Raw genomic sequence first — 16126 nt, 5'->3', positions numbered from 1 at the left:
AGCTGCGCCTCAATCGTCTCAATAAGAGATACGCCCTCTACAAAACACCCCTGCGTGGGTATATGGCTTGGTGGGATCAGTAGGGCAGCTTCTTCCACGATTATTTGCTTGGTTAGCCAGCGCAACTGTGTATATCGCTGTTGTTTTTACCGCTATGCAAGTCGGGCTGGCAACCGAGTCCCTTTCCCTTAGTCATGCGTTTCAGTCTGCATCGTATGGGTTCACTGCGTTTTCCATTCTAGGGCCTCTGATTGCAGCCTCGGTTGTTATACTTCAATTCTGTGGCATAGTTTTGTTCCATTGGGCGAAAGCTGTAAATCGGAGGAAAGAACGTTAGTTTGTGTTACATCGCCATTCGCCGAGCATCACTCTATGCTTGCAGACTTGACTGGCGGCATCTCTCGTGATCAACTCTTAAGCTCCCACGTCCCGAAGAGTTCCTAGATGAGCCACCAATGCTCGAAGCTATGCTCAGCTGGCGGGACTGGGGCGGTACTGGGACGATTGAAGTAGCTCGAAGGGTGATACAAGAGACCAATCAGTTTGCACTTGAGGTTCTCACTATAAGCCCCTGCATACCCCTGGGCCGAGAAAATCTTCATCAGCCAGCTGGAAATCCTTGAGTAGCTGCATTTCTATGAACAAGTAAACTTTAAGTTGCCGTCGTTTTTTTTGCATAGGGTACGTTTGTGTTCAATTGCAAGCGTTCAAGAATGTCATTGATGTTTCCTATATGCGCCGACAATCAGGAGACTTGATCCTAGCCGCGACTGGCCCTTTCGCTCTGTGTTATCTCCTTTGATCTGTGTGGTGCTCACCTTGAAGACCCTGCAGGCCAGCATAAGTCTTCGGAAGAGTACGAATGGGCAAGTTTTCGATTCCGCGCAATTTGACGATGGTGTTCGTGCAGCAGCTTGATAGCTTGTTAGCCAGACGCGCAGCGCTGTTATAGTGCCCGGCCCGCATCTCAAGTCGAACGTCTCGAACTTTGTCGCACAGTTCCTCATGCAGCTTCTGCAGCTTCCCTTTGACTTCCCTTGTTGTGTTGTCGGTCGCGCCGGACGCAGCATTTTTCATTGCCTCGGCGAGGCTGGATTCTAAAGTCCGGGGCAGATTCTGTACAGAAGTATTCGTGTGTTCAACGATGCCCCGCAATTCACGCATTTTGCCATCAAACACCTCGCGGGATGGTGCGCGCGCAAGGCTAGTCTGAGTGATGATGGCCTCGCACGCGTCACTAAGTTGTCCCCCGAAACTGCCTGCAACGCTCGCGACAGCCTCGCCTAGACTGCTTATACCCTTGCCAATGTCTCGTCCGACTCTTCCGACGGCATCGAGAAGGCTGGTTTGTAGCGTGGCGATACCCACGCTAAGTTCTTGTCGAGCTGTGGTTATTGCCTGCTTTATCTCGGTTTGCGTGTCCCTGATTCTGTCCCGCAGATGCAGCTGCGAAGCCTCTACGGCCTGCTTGCATGCGGCCATAACGTTCTTGGTTGTCTGAAGACTTTGATGACACGCACCAACGTCAGTGACCACGGCGTTAAGGACGTTTCGCGACTGAGCGATGCCATCGTTCAGTGCATCAATATCACAGTGCGCGATGAGGTTGTTATCCGCCTGGTGAATGCGGTCGTGCAATGCGGCTGCGACGGCCGCATTTTGATCAAAGCGCTCCATTATTTCAGCCTTCATTACCCCAATTGCACGTCGCATACTAATAATAACATCAGAAATATGCGCGAGGTCGGGATGCTACACGTTTCAGTGTCAGTATTACTGTTGGCCGCCAGTGGCGCAAGTTGGGCAGCTTACTATATCAGTCATAGTACTTCGGTTGTAAATGTGGAAAAAAAAGTGTAAACAGAAGGAGGGTATAAGTTTGGTGTAGATGATCTCTCCGAACTTTCCAACATTGCCGTAACATGACGCAAAGGATGGCATTGCGGAAGCCGATGGCCTACCTTTAATGCAACACGCTACAGCTATTATTCTCGTTGCACATACAGTTGCCAGTTCATTCGTCTATTCGAACTCCAGATTGGTCAACATACCGAACGCATGGTTGGCTGCAGACGCACGATAGCGAATCAGGTAAGGCATCACGCATGCAGGATGAATGTACCCCGCACTTCGTGCAGCTTCTTGTGTTGTGCTTGCAGGAACTCTCTTTTCGGTGAGACATCGAGGACCAGACGGCCAAAGTTGTGACCGCACGTGTTTCTGACTTGCAGTTGCCAAGCGCACGGCGCGATGTGGCATACCTCGCACAACCGGCTTCTGCACTGTTTTAATACCGTCTCCAGCCCTCCATGACCAACCTTTGCAGACTAACCTTTGCAGACTCTTCAAGTCCAAAAGCTGTCATGACACGGACCGCTCCAGTTACTCCGGATATTGCTTGCGCTGAAGCAATTGCTTTCATGCATCTTTTACACACCGTTCCGACCGAACCGTCAATCAACCCCCGGCAACAGCAAGCACACATCAACCCTTCAACATACTCTCTGCCTTTCGACATAGAACGCGATTTATTGAATACGCTTGCGTTTCTTTCGAAAATCGGCGAAGATCCAAATCATGTACCAGCGCTGTGCATACACGAGAAGCCGGGGACGGATGGAACAGAGGTGTTCATCGCCGTCAACCAAGCCCGCCATGCGATGGCCTCCCCATCCTGAAAAGCACCAAAGATGGCTTCGAGAGCATTTTTCATTCGCTATCCAAAGCTTTGCAGAGTGAGCAGGCGTCATGCTCAAGTCGCTGGTGATTGCCATCTAACTGCGAGATAGCTCCCGACGCTGAGGAGGCAGTCTTCAGGAACATTGTGACAATGTGCTCCCTCCGCATCCGCAAAAGGATGCGCTATGCGCCGCATAAGCGAAATAAATCTAAACAGACGCTTAGACAATTGCTAGAAGACACCTTGGCACTACTGGCCGGTACATATCCCGAGTTTCGACAGCAGGCCAAAGCAGTGATCAAAAATATCGACGTGTGGCTTAAGCATCAAACCGAACGACGCCTCTGCGACCTTGTTGAAACTGTTGTCCAGCTTTCTCGCAACAGTAGCTTATCGCAAATGCTTTCGTCAATCCCAAATACCCTGATGGGCCCGAGCGAGCGAAGGCATTTGCTCAAGATGATACGCAGAATGGCTCGGTACCGTGACGCCGCACGATTTCTGTATCGCACTGCCAAAAAATATCTCATCATTCGCAGCATGAAGGTTGTTATGATCAGCTTACCTCGGAATGCATTCCGCTCCCTGTCTGTTGACCATCAGCCGGACTTTTTTGTTACCTGTGCGAGATTGCAAATTGGACATGGGAGCCAGACCAATGTTGCATGCGGAGATGCAGCTCATATATTGCCTGGAAACACATCAGCCTAAGCCAACATCCCCCCCTCCCCCAGAGACGTGGCATCAAGCAAAATGGCGTGCTTCCTCTGCAATGTATTCTTGTGTCAAGCCGAGAAGGTGCATACGAAGCGATGTCATGGAAGACTGCATCCTGCCTGGAAATTACCTGTGTTCCCCTCACGGTGCGGATTGGAGCGCCTCTTCGTGCAAAGTTTAGAGGCTTATATCCGCAATAGTGCAGCTACATTGCTGTTGAGGCAGCGAAGAACTCTCTTTCCGCAGCCTAGTGAAAGTACAATGTGGACGATGGATATTTCCGCAACACATTGGGCACGCTGCTCGGACCAGGGGAAATGATGGAAGAAGAATCACCAAGGCTAGAACCCAGCGTTGATACAGCCGAGAACAGCCGACCACACAAGCAGCGAGTGGTTCAGAGCTTGAGCATTCGCTGATTGGTCAAACGGAATCAAGCATCGGCGTCGCGCCCTTGGACAGATTGGATCTACTTACAGTACGTCAGGGAAGCCTGACCAGGCTCACTCTCGACGCCTCCACTATTGCACCTGTCCAGGCAGGATCGGTTGTCATTCAGCTGAATACACGGTGGCCAAGAACGGGGGTGTAGGGTCAAAACTAGGATGCAATTTGGAATGGCTTACGCGAGAAGATGCAGACGCAGCAAAGTATAATAAATATATGTGCATTATAGATGCAGAATCTTTAGATGACGGAGTAGCCATTCCGGTTTCGAATTTGGAAGGTCTATGTATCGCCACCGGCGGAAGTTTGGTCAAACTGGAGATAAAGAGTTGAAGCCAGGCCACAAGCAAGGCAGGTCACAAAATAGTCCGCAGAACCTCTGTTGCTTCGATTCTCACTCTTTCCCGTTCTTTGCTCGTTGTACAGTTGCCAGTCGCTTGTTGGTTCTGCAGTTCGTTGTCTTGTCGGGCAAGCTGCGCAAAGATCAAACCAAAAAGTTGAAGCTGGTTCTCTGCCTCGCGGGCCGCTTTATCAAAATCCTTCGTGTGTCGAGAATTGCGTTGACGCGCGGATAAGATATTCAACCTCTCCTTGCGGTATGCGTCTTCTGTCTCTAGCCTTTGCTGTGTTGCAAGGCTAGTGAAACGCGCCCTGTGGCTACCATCTGGTGTGATCCTCACCACGCCTTTAGGCACGCAAATCACGGATTGTGGCATCGCGTATCAATCTGTCAAACTCCAAATAGTGTCTGTCTTCATGTATTTGCCAGCTTGACTGCTTCGCATTGCCCTCTCTTCAGTGTATCTGAAATGGAGCAGGGGACGAGGCTCTTTAAGGGTATGAATAGGAGTTGGTTCTTGCGCTCAATACCTACAGAAGCCGCTCCGCGGAGAGGGGTCTCACAGCTCTTTTCGGATCACGATGAGTGTAAAGAAGCCGGTTGTGACACCTAAGATACAGAGGACCCCGTCAAATGGTGCAGACGCTTGCATCTTCTCCATGAGATATAATCCTGGTCCGGTCCCTGTCATTATGGCATCTTTTGGATTCTTTACGGCGATCAGATAAACGCTTCTAGGCCGTTAATGGATGTTGCAGTGTGCTTTGCGTCTCTAAGTTCTTTGTCGATTTCACGCGCTTTCGCGCATCCCGCGCATTCACGAGGAGATACCGACACGGTGACCTTCTGATGACAGAAGCACCCAGCTTCCGTCAAGGGCAAATGCCAGTGAGTCGATAGCTGCTCGAGGCCTGAGGAGCATTTAACAGCTCAGGCGTGTATACCTACAGAAACCGGAGGAGTCTTGCACCCGGCTTGCTAATCCCAGTCCTCATTCGCTCTTACGGAACAGTCGAGAGCTCCGACCCCGAGGACTAGATTATCTCCAGTGTTATGCATTAGTTCACTCCTTATATTTATATAACGAGAAATATATCACATTCCTCTAAAGGCGGTACACATTTACCGCAGGCTGGTTTGTCGGTATACCTCATACCACGCTGGAATCTGATCGTCTGCATAATCCCAGTCCGGCGGTCGCTGAGTTCCACGGATCTCGGGCAGAAAACCACGGGAAGTTACAGAAAACGAGCGTGATGTGCGCGGTATTTTGAACATCTCGATTCTGGTCCAATGTTCCAGCCGTTTATTCACAAAGTAAGACCAGGACTGAAAGATGCCTACTGTGAACTGATAGTAAAGTGACGGCGAATCTAGCTTGCGCACATGCAACGCCATTTCCTCGCTCCAATGTATTTGAAGCGGACCCTTCTTGCTGGACTGCTCCATTTTTACAGATACATCGAATGCTGCATGCTCGATGACGTAGTCGGGTGTGCAACCTGCTGAATCTATATGTGGAGCAAGCGATACGCACACAGAGCGCGTATCGCCAACCCGTCTAGGTCCAGACTTGTAAGGCGGTTGAGCTCCTAACGCTAAGGATAGCATATCGCGTGTCGTCCAACCTTGGCAGGACAACTCCCTGAGAAGGGTGCCGAACTCGTCATCCATCGGCCGCAGAGGGTATGTCTTGTGTTTTGCCAGCGTTGCCGCGGGGAAAAGTGAAAACGCCTTGTTACAAGTCACAAAATTCAGCTCCGCAGTCATACAGCAGTTCTCCAGCAGAGCATGAATGGGAAAGGTGGATGTGCGTCGAACACGTATTGCCGACTCGAGCAGCTCTTCCCCAGATCCTCTGCGTAGTATTGTGGTAAGCTCCGATTGGTCAGCTGACCTGCCTGGCTGAGAAGAAATTGGGATGAAATCCCACTCAAAGTAGGATTCCTCGGTACAGAGGTAGTCTATTAGAGATCGCGCTTTGTCTCCATCCTCGACAAGCAAATCGAGATATTCGAATTGCCGATGTTGCGACTCCAGAAAGTTCAAGGCAGGCCCACGAACGATTAGAGCATCTGCTCTACCAAGCTGATGCCTGAAAGTTCCAGGATCTTGCAAAAAATCCTTCAGGAAAATGTTGATATTGTATCGGTGGTCCAGCCGGCTCTTCACAGCCTCACGGAGCGATCGACAGACGCCCTGAAGAGCGATGAGATCCGTGACTGCAAGAAACGAAATGATGCCCTCGGCAACCACAGAGATGAAGACATCATTCAGTCTTTTGGGGTTAAAATAGCCATGATGGCGTGGGTTGAAGCTAGAGATTCGCGATTTGCGCCGACGTATCGCGGGGTTAAATCTCACCATATCAGCACGTGACTGTCTCAACAGTCAATTGACCCAATACACGCAGGGGGTGTAAGCGAAGGCTCTCCTCCATTGAGCTGTTAAGGCGGCGATAGGCCCCACTGGCAAGATTTGTGGTGAAATTGCCCATAAGCCATTGCCCCCACTAACGAGCTGCTGAATAACTGGCTCGCACTGTGCCACTGCCCCACATGACCAAACTTGGAATTTTGTTTAGTCTCTAATGTGGACGCTAAACCTGTTCCTGACTGTACATCGAGAAAAGGATAAGAGAGTAAACCTACCTACCGCGGAATCCTGCGGTTTCATGGCGGTATTCGTCTCGGTATGTGCATCAACGATGAACAAGGACGCTACGCCGCAGTGCCTGGCTCCACTGGTTGACGAAGGCTGCGGTGAGACAAGTCGACTGTGTCTGGCCAAAAGAACGGGAGACAGGGGACTTCATAGGGGTATCAGAGCACAAACGTAACGTGAGGGATGGCAAATAGGAGAGCTGCTGACAAATTCGCTGCAGTTAGTAGGCGAACATAATAGAGGATAGTCCGCTGCCTGCTAAGCAACCTGAGAAGAGCAAGCTCTTGGGAACCAGGGAGTTGTGGCGGGCAAGGGTATCTCGAAGAATCGAGGATAGCACCAAATCTGCGGGTATCGGAGGCAGACTCTCTGCCCTAGTATAGCTTTTCCCCACCAGCTGCTCCACCATCAGTGTCTAGTAATGGCTCAAGAAGCTCAGAAGAGTCAAATTCAGATGAACGTTTTATCAAGAGTAGAAAATGACCTAAGGATAATTCTTCAAGCTGTATTGAGCAGTTTGTAAAAGAACAATCAGCATGTCAGCTTTTTGCTTCGCTGAAAGCGTCCTTCTTCGACTCCTATGGTTTTTTGAGCCATTACGAGGCTTGGTCGAGCAAATGGCGGCAAGAGGCTGTACTGGTGCAGTTGGCCGAGCAGGGAGGAGGCTACCTCCAGCAGCCACAGATTCGGTGGTAAGCTTGTTTCTTCGAAATACCCTTGACCCCCCAACCTTTTGGTTCTCCAGAGCTCGCTCTTTTTAGGTTGCTTAGCAGCCCGCGGAGGATTTTTGCTGCTGCCTACTGTAGCTTTGCCTTATATCTAGATACAACGTACTGATTGGCTGTCCATGCTTTGTACCACTATTTCGCCGCCTCTCTGGTTGCCGTACAGTGGCACTCCTTGCCGTCGGCTACCGTCGGCAAAGGAGCCTTAGACTGCGGTAATTTGCTGATGGCCGCTAGCACCACCAAACTGTGGCTTTGTATTAATACATCTGCCTCTCGCTGGGGATTAAAGATCTTCAGCGTAGTATGCGATTAAAACTGATGGTCGGCCTAGTAGCGGGGCTGCAGGCACATCCGATCTCCCCGAGGCAGTGTCTCAAAAAACCCACCTTCAACTACAATTCATGCGATCGCCATCACCGTGTGCCTGATCAAAATTATTCCCGCGTAGCGCACTAATGATCCCCCCTATACCCTGACATGCGGCTATGACTGGCTAAAGGACTCTTGCTATAATAGTAGTCGTGTGGTTGCTTTACATTGAAGATTCGTGCCTACACTGTGAACCTCACGCATGGAAGAGCGATTTAGACTCCGTAAGCTGCGTAGCTTGATTCTTTCGCTGTGCGAGGGTACGCCACCCACTTGTTGCCTTCAGGCAAATGCGCAGACTTGCAGCGGACCAGCCGTCTGATTCAATTCAGCTGCAGCTTAAGGTTGTCATCCAAACTTAGCGTTTATGTGACGAGGATGCTTGAAAGAAAGCCCAACATGTCCATTTTCGACTTCTATTCAACGCACCATGCTTTGGGTCATGTTGCAACAATGCATGGGTCTGTCGTGAGCATCTTCGGGCTAGGCAGCTGGCAATCAGGACCAGAGCCGCTGAATTTGGCATTGACAGGGGTCCCTACCACCGAAGCTACCTGTACAGAGGTATCCTCCTGTTGTGGCTACCACTAGCCTACAGCAATTTTGGTGGGAGGACATTTTCGGATGAGTGAATTCTTCGAAATACCCTTGCGTCCCCAGCCCCGAAAATGACACTGTTCCCAGGAGCTTCCTCTTCTCAGGTACTTTGCTCGATGTACCTTGCAGCACCACCACTGTATCCTTCGGGATCAGCAGCCCGTAAATGATCTCTGCCACCTTGCCGACAACATGATGCCACCTTGCATCTGAGTGCAGCCTGAAAAAGACAAAGTCCCCGTCTCTCCTACCTCCAGCAGCCACAGAATCGGTGGTAATCTTGTTTCTTCAAAATATCCTTGAGCCCCCAAGCTCTTGGTTCTCCAGAGCTCGCTCTTTTCAGGTCGCTCAGCAGCCCGCACAGGATTTTCACTGCTGCCTAGCTTTGCGTTATATAGATATGTATATATTATAGCGTACTGATTGGCTGTTCATGCGTTGTACCCCTGCCTACTATTTTGGCGCCCCTCGAGCTTCCGTGCACTGGCACCCCTATGCTTTCTTCATGCGTTGTACCCCGCCTACTATTTTGGCGCCCCTCGAGTTTCCGTGCACTGGCACCCCTATGCTTTCTTTATGTCTCCGTGTTGCTTGCGACGCTTTTCCTCTGTAATTCAGTACTAGAAATAGGGTAGCTGGAGGTTGATCGGCTGTCGTCGGCAAAGGAGCTTTAGCCTCCGGCAATCTGCCGGTGGCACCCGGTCACCAAACCGTGGCCCTGAACATCTGCCCCTCGCTGGGGATTAATGATCTTCAGCGTAGTATGCGATCAAAACTGATGACCGGCCGGTGGCGGGGCAGCATGCTCATCCGATCTCCCCGAGGCAGTGCCTTAAAGAAGCCTACCCTCGGATACAAATCATTCGGTCGCCATCACCGTGCCTGCGCCTCGGGCCGCTCATCGATTGAAATCAATCCCGCGTAGCGCACTGATATTGTCCCCCATACCCTGACATGCGGCTACGATTGGCCAGAGGGCTCTTGCTATAATTGTATCGTGTGGTTGATTTAGATTGGGAGATTCGTGCTCATACTGCAAACCTCACTCATGCACTAGGTATTTCACGTCATGGAGCAAAGGCACCAGCATCAACCCACGTCAAGCCTCACAAAATGGAAGAGCCTTTGAACAGATGAGAGCCATGAGTACTGTATCATGGATATAAGAATTCCACGATAACTATGTGTGTTTGAAATTTGAACTCCGTGAGCTGCGTAGCTGACTTCTTTCGCTGTCGCGAGGGTGTACCACCCACTTGTTGCCTAGTGGCGAATGCGCTGCGACAGACTTGCAGCGGACCATCTGATTGAATCCCGTGCGGCTTAAGGTTGTCATCCAAGCTTTGAAAATTGGACAAACTAAGACTCCATGCAAACGCCCCAAAACTGCTTGCATAGATCCGCAGGGAGCCTTCGCTCGCGATCATTACGCTGCTGGCAAGCGTAATAGTATATATTGCGATTGCCCTGACCGTGTCGCAAGTCGGCCTTGCAACCGAGTCCTTTGCCCACAATCATGCGTTCCAGTCTACATCGTACGGTTTCACAGCTTTTTTCATTCTGAAACCTCTCATTGCTGCGTCGGCTATTATGTTCCCGATTCTGTGGTATTTTTCTGTGCAACTGGATAAAGGCCGCAAGGCGACAGAGGGAGCGTTACTCTGCATCGAACCGCGTTCAACTAGGCGTTTCTGTAAGCTTTGGGTGTAAACAAGGCAACGTTTGGAAGCAGCTTTGAAGCAATCATAAGAACGGTGTGAGTGTAAATCAGCTGCGTTCGTCCTGACCATCAACCTGGAGGAGCGGTCAGTACACAAACTGCAACCGCCATGGCCATGCACCTGCATAGCCGAGCACAACAACACCAAAAATACTTTCGCTGGCGTATCGGATAACAGCGTCCAGGTCCAGTTATCATCATGAGTACCAATACTGTTGACGTTGAATTTTAGAGCGAATTGATCCAAGGATGTCGCATTTCAGGCTTCCTTGTCCTGTGTACCGCATCCTTACAGGATTGCGGCAGGGCGGCAACAGCGGTTCCGTTCTTCATACGTGCGTAGCTGCTCTTGGTGAGACGTAACGGCATAGATGAACCCCAAAACATGACTAATTTCGACGTATCGAGCTTTTGCCGCCGAAGTGGCTTTGCAAACATTGCTTCTCTCGACGAGGGCAACGTGGCCATAGCTATTGTAACGTGGCTGTAGATCCAGAAGTCATGTTGGAAACCAGCCGCTTATCTGCGTGGGAGTATATATTGAGTCATATGTGAAGCGTTCCTTGAATGTGTCAGACAGAAGATCCACGCAACCTTTGCCACTTGTAGAGTGTCCTATCGGATTGCTCGGGAGATAATCCACCAACCTTGGTGTTTTGGTCAGTCAACCACTCTGAGTGAATTTCGACATGGAGAACAGTATCAGTTGACCGACGAGTATGGACACTGAATATTAGAACGAATATGCTTAGACTAGAAGCTCAACTAGTAGTTGTCTGCACAGTATCCCAGGAAGGGAGTAGCTCTGCATCTCAACTCAAAGGCTCCACCTCACTACTGGCAAATACCCCCAATACCTGCATATATCTCTATCATTATCTGCATATACCTCCAATACCTGCCTATACCTCCATCCTTCCCTGCATTTACCTTCATTCTTACCCGTATTTACCTCCATTCTTACCCATATTTACCTATCCTTATCTGCACTTACCTCCATTCTTACCTGTATTTACCTCCATCCTTACCTGCCACTTCACTCCATTTTTACCCGTTCGTACCTCCATTCTTACCTGCACTTACCTCCATTCGAACCCCTACTGTCCTCTATCCTTTTACCTCCATTCTGACCTGCGTATATCCCATCCTTACCTGCATGCACCACCCTCATCTGGACTCAACCCGGGTTTAACGCATCTTTACCTGATCTTACCTCCTGTTGTTACTTGTGCTTGATTACACTGCTCTTGCCTTATCAGCTCTGCCTTCCTTCGCGCCATCCCGCCCTGGCCCCAGTTGGCGGCGCTTCACGTCTTGTCTGGGTTTGTCATAGAAACACTCTTTGCTTAGCGGCTGTCGAAAAACGTCTAGTTCCATCTACGATGCCTCTGACTGTCGATGAAGCATGGTCCCTCATTGACGATGCGTTAAAGAGTCTGCAATCGTGCCGGTTCCTCAGTGTCCGCGAACAAAAGAAAGTATTACACGCACTAAGGACCTTACAAGCATCGCCATCCGAGATGGATGATCCTAACCAACTGCGTTCCCCAAGCATGCAGAAACGCCGGAAATTCTACGGCTTTCTGCGCATGGTGCTTCACAGTTGTGGCCCCAATGGTGTACTTGTCGCTGCTATTAGTCTTACCCAGACAACCGTGAGCGGAATGACAAACGATCACCGCAACGCCCTTGGTAGGAAACTGGCAAGCCACAAAGACTGGCAGCTGCCAGCTAATCCACATCTTCAGTCTTTTGTGGCCCAGCTCCGAGCAATCAACCCCGTAGGTGGTACGTTCTTGTGCCAGGAGCTCGACAGCCATAATCACCGTCCAGGGACGCCAGGGGCTCAGGAGAAGCGGAACAATAGGGGCCCAAGTATGACGCCTTCGCGACATATTATGTGGGTTGGCATACCTACCGGGCCTGACACGATGAAGCACAACCCTTACCTCCACGTCCCAATCTGCTTCAAAGACTTGGAAATTTTTGAGGAGGTCGATTCCCCATTTGGAGCGGTCTCCAAAGATCTAATGGGAGATCTCAAAGACAAATTGGGCCCCCTTTTCCTTGAGTTCGATGACGACAAAGCTCGCAATGTGGTGTATGTTCACCAGTCCGTCCTGATGATACTTTTCGTGGCCCGCCTGTTGAACGCAACCGTCGAATTCTACAATTGGAAGTCAGATAAAGAGGCCTTCACGCGCAAAGCTCTGGCGTCCAATCACGATCAGGTGCTCCTTTTCATATCCAACACTAGCTGCGACGAGACCGCGGAAGACTTATACAGAGTCACTGACTATCTTGAAGCGGTAAGAGCCAATGTGAGGGTGTACCCTACGAAGTCAGAATGGTCGTGGACCCTGCAAAAGGTGGGCGATATCAGGACGCTGGATGATCTTGCTCAGGGGTCGAATACTTGGCGACCCAAGACGTGCTTTGGCGTTGGTGAATGTTTGCTCACTCAGCCGCAGGGCGGCAAGATGGTGTTGAAGAGAAGTCACAGTTGTGCTGGCAGAGAGGTTCAAGTCGTGGCCATGACAAAACGCGACAAACTGCTGTGCAAGGCGCCAGTGCCGGATCAAACAGCTAAATACAAGAAGCGCGGCCGTTACCAAGGCGTTCAGCTCCACAGGTTCCTTTATTTTCACCAAGAATACGTGCCAACGTTTCGAAAAACCGGAGAGTTTAGGGTATGGGTGTGCGGTGGCCGGGTGGTATGCGCTTTCAGAACAAAGGAGGACGAAAACTTACCTGGCAAGCCAATGGCGCTACGGCAACTCGACATCAACGAGTATAATGACTTTAACTGGTATTCCCCCGACAAGTGTACCAGGAAACAAAAGCACGATGAGCTGTTGCAGTTCATATTGGACACCGATTCTCGCATCCGCCAGTTGAGGAGCGACAGGTTTGACACCGTGCAGATCGGCGCACGATACGACTGCGGAATATCACCAGACCATCGCTTTTACGTCAATGAGCTGACACGATTTGCCAACGCAGACACCTTCTCGGGACTACTGGCACCACCACATGACCAGATCATCGGACCTTTGGCCAAGATGATTGCTCAGAAGTTTTTGATGTAAAGCTATAATGCCATTGAGTTCGACTCGAATACTGTATCTAAAAGCGTGTTTCTTAGATGTCATGCTATTCAGGTCAAAATGCACGTAATCTTAATCTTTGCGATATTGTAGTCTTTCTGACCGCCGTTTGACTCTGGATTTGTTGTAGACCGCCAGACCCTGGTCCTCCAAATACTTCTCCGTTATTTCTGGCCACTTCAATAGCAGTCTTTCGACTGGCTCTCGTGGGACGTTGGGCCTGCAATTAGAACTCTCGCTACACGGAAGGCTCCCACATGTCGCACACCCGTCACAAGAGGACCTACCCACCATCTGGACTTTCAAGAGCAGCTTAGTCCGGGATTCTACATGCCCTAGAATTCGCAGGCGCCGGTTTGGTACCTTGCAGGAGTGACGAGCCTTTAAATCGCTTTGCCAATACGTCAGAACAGCTGCGTTGTATTTCTTCTGCACCTCGTCTTCGGCTTCCCAAGTTTCGGTTTCATTTGTCCACTGGCACGAGAGCTGGACTCGTTTTTGGGAGCCTCTCTCGCCGTTCAGGCGATGGCCGACAATCGCGGAAAGCTGAGGCTCTTGTCCGTCCATCAGCTCGGGGTAGTGGGTGTGATTCAACCGGTATCTCTCATACTCATGAGTGCACCTTTTTTTCACAGTTTCCTCATCGTGCCATGTCGGCTGGCTTGCAGGATATCCCACCTTTTGCATGAGATACTCGATTTGGCCGCCTCGAGAGGCCTTGCGGCCCATGATCAAGAGTGCATCCGGAACACCATCGCCATCCGTCGCCAGCGGTCGCTTCCAGACTTCCCGTCCCGTTTCTCCTCCTTTAGTTTCTGGGGCTATCCAGTCCTCCGGCCCGCAGCCCCAGAACGTGCCGACCGCAGACGGAACAGACCTTTGGACATCAGACTCGGCAATCCAATACCATTGGCCGTCCTGCCCAAGGCACTCAAGCTCGAAATATGGCGTGTCGCATTTGTCAGATGCGGACGTTCGGTATTCTCTGATGCACTGCAGGTCGACAAGCAGACTGGCAATGGATTGGCCTGGGTAGTTGTTGCTGCATGCACTGCCAGCAAGTGCTGTGTGATCCCGCTCATTGGATGCCTTCATCTGAGCGGGTATACCTGAGTTTGCGATGCTGTCATTGTCAGAGTGGCCACCATTTGACACTATGTGTGTCCTGCCGGCTTGCCAAGCGGGCCCCTCGCTCCCATTGGAGTCTTCCAGCTCTGGCGAGACGCAACCCTCAGATGAGTGCTCTACGTTGCCGGTGGTTTCACCTTCATGAGACCGACCTGGCCTCGGGTTTGCGTTATCGTTCTGTCGGCCATTGGTGTCGATGCCGCTGTCACTGCCATCGTTGCAGTCGCTACCATCGCTGTCGTAGCAGTCTACGAGTAGGCGGGCTTTTGTTGGGCGCTCGTATGGACGAGGCGTTACACTTGACTGGCCTGCCCCGTCGGTGATGGCCATGCTTGGGAATAGCCTTTTTGAACTGCGTGGTATTAAAATTGGAACAAACCCTAGGAACTGGATTCTGTCCCAACCGTTAGTTGCATCGTTGGTGGGTACGCTGTATAAGTACCTGAGGGAACCGGGTCAGGTTACCCGTACGGCTGGAGAGCCAATCACTGGCCGGGGGACTCTCACCGCGCCGCCCGTGAGATGCAGAAAGATCTCACGTGACGCTTGGGGCAGGGCCTGTTTATAACACAGATTCGCCTAGTTCTGTCACTTGACACAGCTATATACTAGATACTATTTCCCTGCTTTTGTTCTAGTTGACGTATTAGACTGATTTAATCTCTTATGAACCCTGTGTGGTGACTCTTCTTCTGCGTCACCATCAGGGCCTTGCGCCAGTCGGTGGAGGCGGCCGTCACAACGCGGCCCAATTACGTGACCCATCTTCCGTGTGCGACTTCGTCAAAGGCGAGCATCATTAGCCGCTGAACATCTGACTTTTCCCACGCAGGTTGCAGTAATGCGCTCTAGATTTTCGTCAGCACGTAGTCACTCGCCTGGCTGGGGTAATGTTATCATAGGCAGGCTCTCCATGCTTGTTGCCGGTCGTGACACAATCTGCCAAACTCAACAGCACGAGAGTCCCTTGGCCATTTGTGCCATCAATGCGTACTCGTTCTGAGTAAAGCCAAGAATACATTAGATGCTGCCTGAGCGCTAACAACTGCAAAGGTAGCATCTTCCCTTTCTCGCACCAGTCTCGACGAGCTGGTCGTCATCGCCATGAGCTATATGTCTGTTAAGGTCAAGAACTGTAAGGCGCCCAGGACCCATGAAAAGGCGCATCATCTCGAGCGCGAGGAGCTCGAAGCGCGGTACGAGCCATTTTGCGAGTCGTATTACTCCACGCCGTCGCGCGACGATCGGGCCCGCGGGACATATAGTCGGCGTCTGCAATTACTCATTCAAGCAAGTGCCAAAATCTCCAAAAGCATCCATGTCTATATGGGCCATGCGACCCCGAAATTGGTCAAGTTCCAGGCACTCACTCTTAGAGTATTTGGAAAATGCAGATGAAGCGGAGGAGCGAAAGCACAGCACTACAATCTTTGTATCGATTTGCAACCGAACTGATTCACATACAGTCACGACAAATGCTAGGCTCATCTGTTAGCTGACCCTAACGCACAGACTGGATAAGGCCTCTCGATAGGCTCCGCTTCCCACTGTCATCTCTAGCCTCATGTCCTTTTCGCTTTCTCCCCGCCGTGGAAAGACTGGCCAGCAACTTATTTTGGGGTTCTGGGA

General features: G+C 50.8%; 4 protein-coding genes across 4 annotated transcripts in view; 1 reads left to right on the top strand and 3 right to left on the bottom strand.

Moving 5' to 3' along the window:
* Positions 1-471: 471 nt before the first annotated feature.
* Positions 472-2100, bottom strand: BBA_00696 (uncharacterized protein; the record flags this gene model as incomplete). Its single annotated transcript, XM_008595793.1, has 5 exons — positions 472-495; positions 580-635; positions 819-1752; positions 1813-1961; positions 2052-2100. 5 exons carry the CDS (start codon positions 2098-2100, stop codon positions 472-474), a joined length of 1212 nt encoding a protein of 403 aa, XP_008594015.1.
* A 3206-nt stretch (positions 2101-5306) lies between these two features.
* BBA_00695 (uncharacterized protein) lies at positions 5307-6860 on the bottom strand (the record flags this gene model as incomplete). Its single annotated transcript, XM_008595792.1, has 2 exons — positions 5307-6563; positions 6840-6860. 2 exons carry the CDS (start codon positions 6858-6860, stop codon positions 5307-5309), a joined length of 1278 nt encoding a protein of 425 aa, XP_008594014.1.
* A 4784-nt stretch (positions 6861-11644) lies between these two features.
* On the top strand, positions 11645-13351 carry BBA_00694 (uncharacterized protein; the record flags this gene model as incomplete). Its single annotated transcript, XM_008595791.1, has 1 exon — positions 11645-13351. The coding sequence occupies one exon, from the start codon at positions 11645-11647 to the stop codon at positions 13349-13351; it is 1707 nt and encodes a 568-aa protein (XP_008594013.1).
* A 90-nt stretch (positions 13352-13441) lies between these two features.
* The window catches only part of BBA_00693 (metalloprotease-like protein), a gene marked incomplete at both ends in the record, with an annotated part of 4559 nt that continues 1874 nt past the window's right edge, over positions 13442-16126 (bottom strand). The window contains 6 exons of the mRNA XM_008595790.1: positions 13442-13539; positions 13657-14891; positions 15037-15055; positions 15574-15769; positions 15868-15918; positions 15962-15975. Coding sequence (XP_008594012.1) covers positions 13442-13539; positions 13657-14891; positions 15037-15055; positions 15574-15769; positions 15868-15918; positions 15962-15975 — 1613 coding nt within the window. The remainder of the gene's footprint in view (positions 13540-13656; positions 14892-15036; positions 15056-15573; positions 15770-15867; positions 15919-15961; positions 15976-16126) is intronic.

The sequence above is a fragment of the Beauveria bassiana genome (assembly GCF_000280675.1).
Source record: "Beauveria bassiana ARSEF 2860 unplaced genomic scaffold BBA_S00002, whole genome shotgun sequence".
Classification (NCBI taxonomy): Eukaryota; Fungi; Ascomycota; class Sordariomycetes; order Hypocreales; family Cordycipitaceae; genus Beauveria; species Beauveria bassiana.
The sequence above is the reverse complement of the archived record's forward strand: the minus strand, read 5'-3'. Positions and strand labels throughout refer to the sequence as shown.